The 6,446-nt window shown below is 36.0% G+C and overlaps 1 protein-coding gene across 2 annotated transcripts; it reads left to right on the forward strand.

Annotated features, from left to right (window-relative positions):
- Window positions 1-256: 256 nt before the first annotated feature.
- Golgin104 (Golgin 104) lies at window positions 257-6,357 on the forward strand. Of its 2 annotated transcripts, XM_071776132.1 has the most exons (9): window positions 257-602; window positions 888-2,592; window positions 3,030-3,300; window positions 3,599-4,002; window positions 4,296-4,831; window positions 4,915-5,174; window positions 5,329-5,352; window positions 5,496-5,645; window positions 5,977-6,357. In XM_071776132.1, the coding sequence occupies exons 1-9, from the start codon at window positions 500-502 to the stop codon at window positions 6,055-6,057; spliced, it is 3,534 nt and encodes a 1,177-aa protein (XP_071632233.1). In that variant the 5' UTR covers window positions 257-499; the 3' UTR covers window positions 6,058-6,357. The 2 variants fall into 2 exon arrangements, with proteins under 2 accessions (XP_071632233.1, XP_071632234.1); XM_071776133.1 differs by lacking the exon at window positions 5,329-5,352.
- The last annotated feature ends 89 nt before the right edge of the window (window positions 6,358-6,446 follow it).

Raw genomic sequence — 6,446 nt, forward strand, 5'->3', positions numbered from 1 at the left:
TAAACGTAGAATTATTCTTGAAATGTGGCTTTTTTTACGTGTATCTATTGCATACAACTTTGTCTTTATAGGAGCGATCAAAATAGGGCTCCTACAGGATCTGCATAAATTAATTCGAATTTAAATACCATCGCGATGCTGTACTTGACGCGCATGCGCGGAAAGAGCGACTCACCTGACAACACTGCTCGCCACCAGGGGCACCAGGGACTGACAGCTGACAGCGGTGACGGCTGGTGACGGGAGACGGCTATTGACAGTTGTGCGTTACTATTGACAGTTGCGTGGCCGGGGGTTGACGGGCGGTTCCTCGCGCGTGGGTACGCTTTTTTTCAATTTTATAGAGAATCTCGGATGCGTCTCGCGACCCGTCTGCCCGTAATGCTGGGGCTCGGCAGGCCCGCGCGAACATTCGCGAACATGACGAAGTTGTGACTCGTGACACACGGCTGACCTAACAGCACCTAACAGACGTACATACGTCTGTGCTTCGATCGGCATGGGCGAGAGTCTGGACCCTTTTGGGGACGAGACGGATTTCGCCGCCGTGGAACACGACCGGGTCGACTCACCCACGAGGCACGACGTCCGTCTGCTCGAAGGTACAAATTCAAGCCCGAGGAACGGGGAGACGGACCCCGTTTCGGCGTGCATATGTGCGTGCATATTGATTTTTTCCATGAAATTTGTTTGTGTATAATAAGCAATAATTTAAAAAATAATCAGTTCCCTGGCGTTATATACAGCAAATTAATGCAAAGTTCTAACACGGAATTAGATTGTGGACGGCACGTACCTTTTACACGTTTAGTCTGTTAGCTTATTCGATGCCTTCTAAGTAGTTATTAATTTCTGAAGATAATGATGACAATGTATTTTTGCACCAGGAATGACAATGCAGGATAATATTTCGCAAGTTCGAAGTGACCGTTGTGGGAGCAACATGTTTGAAAGCAAAAGCGACTCGGCGTTATCAAGGAGGAATGGTAGGGAGATAAGATCAAATTGTTCGACGGACAACATAAGTCTACCCATCACTTTCGAGGAGGATAAGTCTGTCGCCGACGTTCCCAATACAAAACTTCAAGCTTGCCAGTTGTCTAGTAGCGAGAGTCGCCTTTCGTACGACGATGAATCTCTTCGCCATTCCCGCTGCACGAGTGCTTCGTTACCTGCGATAGCATCTTTGGATTCATACTTAGTTAGCAATCAAGTTAGCGCGTTTGAAAAGAATGTACTTACACGGAGAAATGTAGCGACAGCTTGCACCGACGAGGAAGAGACATTGTTCAATCGTTTGAACGAGATGAAAAATCCTTTATCTGATTCACAGTGTTCCATAAATGAAAAGACTGTTAAAGCGTGTCAGAGTGATCGAATGGAAGATGAATGCGAGAAAAATTACCTTAAAGAACGGATTGCAGAAGGTGACGTATCCGAAACAAAACAATTTTGCAAAGAAACGATAGATTCACGATTACGGGTAAACGATAACGAGACTGCGAATGAGCGAAATCAAACCGAGGTAGATGTGTGCAAGAAAAATGGACCGAGTTCAACTCCGACACTAAGTATTGATGCGCGAGGTTCAATATCCCGGCCAACGTTAGCCGATGATAGTAAACTCGTAAAAATGTCTCTCCTGACGAATCCAATGAACATAATGCAGTCGAACGTTCAGCTTTTAAACAAGAGCCGTAACTTTTTGAATTTCATCACGGAAAAGTCGACGAACATCATGGAAAAGGCTTTACTACCGCAGAATTTGGCGTTGAAGTACAATCACATGTCGAAATCTATCGAAACCGATGCCGCGGGATTTTGTACCGATAACGCATATCCTTCGACTAACGTAACGTCTGGATTAGATACAGATTCAGCGACAAGTCGGACTAGTACGACGGATTGTACGGTAAAACAAAATCACGAAAAGAGCGAGGATAACTTGGATAGCGTGATGAAAAACGAGAAAGAGGCAAATCCATTTGCATGTACGCAAGAAAACAAAACGTACGATGGTCCTGAAGAACAGCTGTTACATAATAATCTTGAGAATGAAATATCAGACGAGAAGAAGTATCACGTACTTAAAAACAATGATAGATTAGATTGCGACGTGATCGATGAACGAGTAAAACGCGACGTGTCGTCGGCAGAGGCGGATGAAAATAAAAGTTTTTTGCAGACGGACGAGTTGTATGATGTTCCGTATAAAGAAGACTCATCTGATTTCAGTGCATTGGCAGATTCAAATATTTTAAAATACGGCTCTTTAGAACATCCGTTATATCTTGCCTTATTAAAGGATTATACCAGTTTAAAATTCGAGCATTCAAAATTGAAGAAAATGGAATATTTAAAGAAGTTAAATCGATCGAATAGCTCGCTTCGAGAAACCGAGACGAGTACGGACGCGCTTATCTTACAAGTGGAGAATTTGGAGAAAACTGTCAATAAATTAACGGCCGACTTGAGCACATCGCTGGACACGCAAGAAGCTCTGAAGAAGGAATGTGCCGCGGTTAATAAGGAGAAGGAAGACATGGTCATGAGATATGTAACCAGCGAGAAACAACTGATTGATATACAAAGGTATTTGTAAAAAGAATAATTTAGCTTTGATACTTTTCATATTTAATTAAATATTGGTTTATCACCGCTAACAGCTGGTCAGTAATTGGCCGCTTATGATACGCTCCGGTTTCTGTGCTCTAAATCTTTTTCAGGCAGGATCGACAAATGTAAAATCTAGTATTGAGACAAAAGAATAATTTTAAAACGCCATATGTATCTCAAACTAATTAATAAAAGAAAAGAGAAAGTGTCTTCAAGACATTCCCGTACTTTTGTATGTTGTTACTTTTGTCGGTCATGCCTGAAAAAGATTTAGAGCACGGAAACCGGAGATCGGGCGTATTATAAGCGGCCAATTACTGACCAGCTGTTATCCGTGATAAACCAATATTTAATTAAATATTAAATTACACCTACAATTGCTTCGTTTAATTCTCGATGTATGCAACACACAGAGTGAGGGATTCCACGGAACGTAAAGTTAAGGAACTTCTAAAGGATCAGGAATTACTGCAAGGCAAGTTGCGCCAAGCGCAGGGCGAGCGCACAAGAATATGTAACATTTTGGACGGAAAATGTCGTGGAGTAACCGATCTTCAAAAGGAGGTAGAGAATTTGAAAGAGGATGTTAAATTGAAAGAGATTAAACTAAAGTGGACGCAAACTAAGCTTAAAACCGAAATGGAGTCGCAGAAGGATACTCAGCAGAAATTGGATAAGGCTTTGGTAAAGTAAATTACGATACAATTTTATTTCTTACATAGTTTAAATCGTGCGACAGGTAGTTCGAAAATTGTGTTTTGGATTAAAAAAAGAGATTTTTGTATTACCTTTTGATTGCTATATGCGGGTTGTTAGTTATTTACGACTACTTTTAGCATGAGATAAATTTTCTTAAAAGTTATCCAATCTAATTATATCACGTGATTATTGGCGATCTTAGTAATTGTCCCAACATTTCATTGCTAATCACCATTAAAGAAATTCAAGTGGAATATTAATATTATTTAAATGTATGTTGCAGATGAAAATAAATGATATGAAGGAAGAGTGCGAGCAGATACGCCGCGAGACGCAAGAATCATTTCGTAAATTTCAGCAATCTGAAGAGAATAAAGCTGTGACGTTGGACCAACAGCTGAAAGAGCATCAGGCACGTTTGATCTTGGAAAGACACGTTACGGAAGATAAAGAAACACTGAGGCTTCAATTGCAAAAGGAGCTAGAAGCACTAAAATCTAAGCAGCAAAACTTAATTGAAGAAAATAAGAAGCTTAGCCTAAGAGTACAAGAGTATGAGAAAGTTCGATTAAATAATGAAAATGATTTGAGTGATTTAAGGATCGTTGCGGATCAACGTCAGCAACAAATAACCGAATTATTAAACCAAGTCTCTCAATTAGAAACGTTAAAACTTCAATTACAACAGTACGTATACTATAGTTTCAATATTATATTTTATAAATATAATATCAAAAAGATATATATTATAAAGATATATAAAAAATAACTTGTCAAGTCGTATACATAAAAAATGATAATTGCATTATTAATAACACAAGTCTTTCAAGCTGTCTATCATCTACAGATTCTTGGACAAATTTTGAGTTTAAAATTTGTTTAGTTACTATATTTTCATAACTTTGAAGATTTTATAATGTTAAATTTTAACCCTATTTAATGATTATTTTAATTACTAAATATTCGTTTTGTTTTTACAGTAAAGAAGAATACATGGTGTCAACCGAAGAAAAATTATTGCAATTACAATCGAGCAATGAGGAATTGCTATCCGATATGCAGGCCTGCCGCCAGAAGGAAGCGAATATGTTAGACTTTACGCAAAAATTAACAGACACGAACGTACGTCTTCAATCGGAGTTCATCGCGATTCAAACAAAGACGAATCATCTTGAGTCCGAACAAGGTCCACTACGTGAATGCATCAACGAATTGACCGGTAGAATCAAAACTTTAGAAGAAGATTTGATGCAAGAACGGAAAAAACGGAGAGAGGAGTGTGAGATTCTGGCTAAGCATGTCGCCGAACAAACTCAACTCGCGCAGAACTTTGCCCAGAAGTTGGAGGACAGTCAGGGTGAAAATGCAGTATTAAAGAGGAAACATCAGGCTTCCATAAAAGAACTGACACGGGAATTGCAACAATGTCGTAAAAAATTAGAAACGTTTGAAGTCACATCTCCCAGTAATTCATTGGATAATGCATCCAGGACTGGATCTAATACTTCCTTAGCAGGTTTGATATCGATAGATTCGATACCTCATTGATGTTAACGAGTTATTATAAATTCATATCACAATGTGTATGTTTTCTTTTAGGTGATACATCGAACGGTGCCTTATCAGATAACAACGGTAGTGATCACATCAATTCCATAGATCTTAATAAACAAGTACTAATGGATCGCATCATTAAACTCCAAAATATAAATGTAAAAAGGGCTGAAAAGTTGGATTTTTTAAAAGGACATACACAAATATTACTCGAAGATATACAGAAGAAAGAAAAAATAATACAAAATTACATTTTACATCAGAACTTTGGAGCTTTAACTTGTAATGAAAGAGATAAATGCAAGGTATACATAAAAGTACTTTTTTAGTTAATTATATTTTATCTTATATACAGAATAGAGTAGAGTAGAGATGTGATAAAACTAATTTGTTCAATTCGCTTTATTTACAAGATTAAAATCTTTGTAATAATAGATATTTTCGTTTTTTATATCCAAGCATATCAAAAGCAGAAGAGATACAGTAAGTGTCAGGAAACAGATTCTCTAAATAATGTTAAGAAGCATTGTCAAACAAAGTTATTAGTCAATTTTTATACATATATACATATATGTATTATATTTGTTTATTTATATATATTCTAAATAAAATATACAAACTTCCAGGCAGAATTGGCACGACGTGGAGGTATAATGGCATCCGTTTACAATCATCGAGTTTCGGATGAAAATATGACTCTAGAACTTTCTTTAGAAATAAACCAAAAGTTGCAAGCGGTTCTTGAAGACGCGTTACTAAAAAACATCACCTTAAAGGTAAATATATTAAATAAAAACTATAGTAATAACGAAATAATTTTAAAATGTGATATCAAAATGTGTATATGAGCTGTTGCATATTGAAACGAGCAATTTTTGGAGTAGTAAACCTCTAGCCATTTCTTACCTCTCGGAATTATGTCTTACAATTTCTTGTACTGCGATGTTTCAATCTGATTAAAACTAAGGGAATTACTTTTTCTGTTTCAAAAAATGATTATTTTATTAATTAATCAGTGTCATTTATTATTTTACAATATTTTAGATAACGTTACTAAAATTTTACAATTTCATCGTTGCTTAAAATAATATTTTGTTATTTTTACAGGACAATATTGATACATTAGGTAAAGAGATAGCAAAACTTCATCTAAAAATGGAGCATCAACAAAAACAAATTGACAATTAATAAATAACTAGTTATTACATGTATAAGTATGTATATATACTCACACATATATAAATTATAAATATATATGTACATTACGATTATTTTATTTTGAATTGTATTTAAAAATATTTGTACTTATGTAAATTTATTTATTATATCTAATTGAATGCATGTTTATATGCTATATACATACACGCGCGTATATATCGCAAGCGGAAACATACTATATTTCTTATGTTTCAATGCTTCGAAATAGATTCAAAGAAATAAAATCATGTTTTACGTCATAATATGTATTATAAAGTTGTTTAAAGAATATGACATGTGTTTTATTTAGTCGAAACTAGAATAGATTCCTTATGTAAACGCTATAAGAAGGAAAGAACAATTATAAATATCACATAAAA

Source organism: Temnothorax longispinosus, chromosome 4, assembly GCF_030848805.1.
Source record: "Temnothorax longispinosus isolate EJ_2023e chromosome 4, Tlon_JGU_v1, whole genome shotgun sequence".
Taxonomy (NCBI): Eukaryota; Metazoa; Arthropoda; class Insecta; order Hymenoptera; family Formicidae; genus Temnothorax; species Temnothorax longispinosus.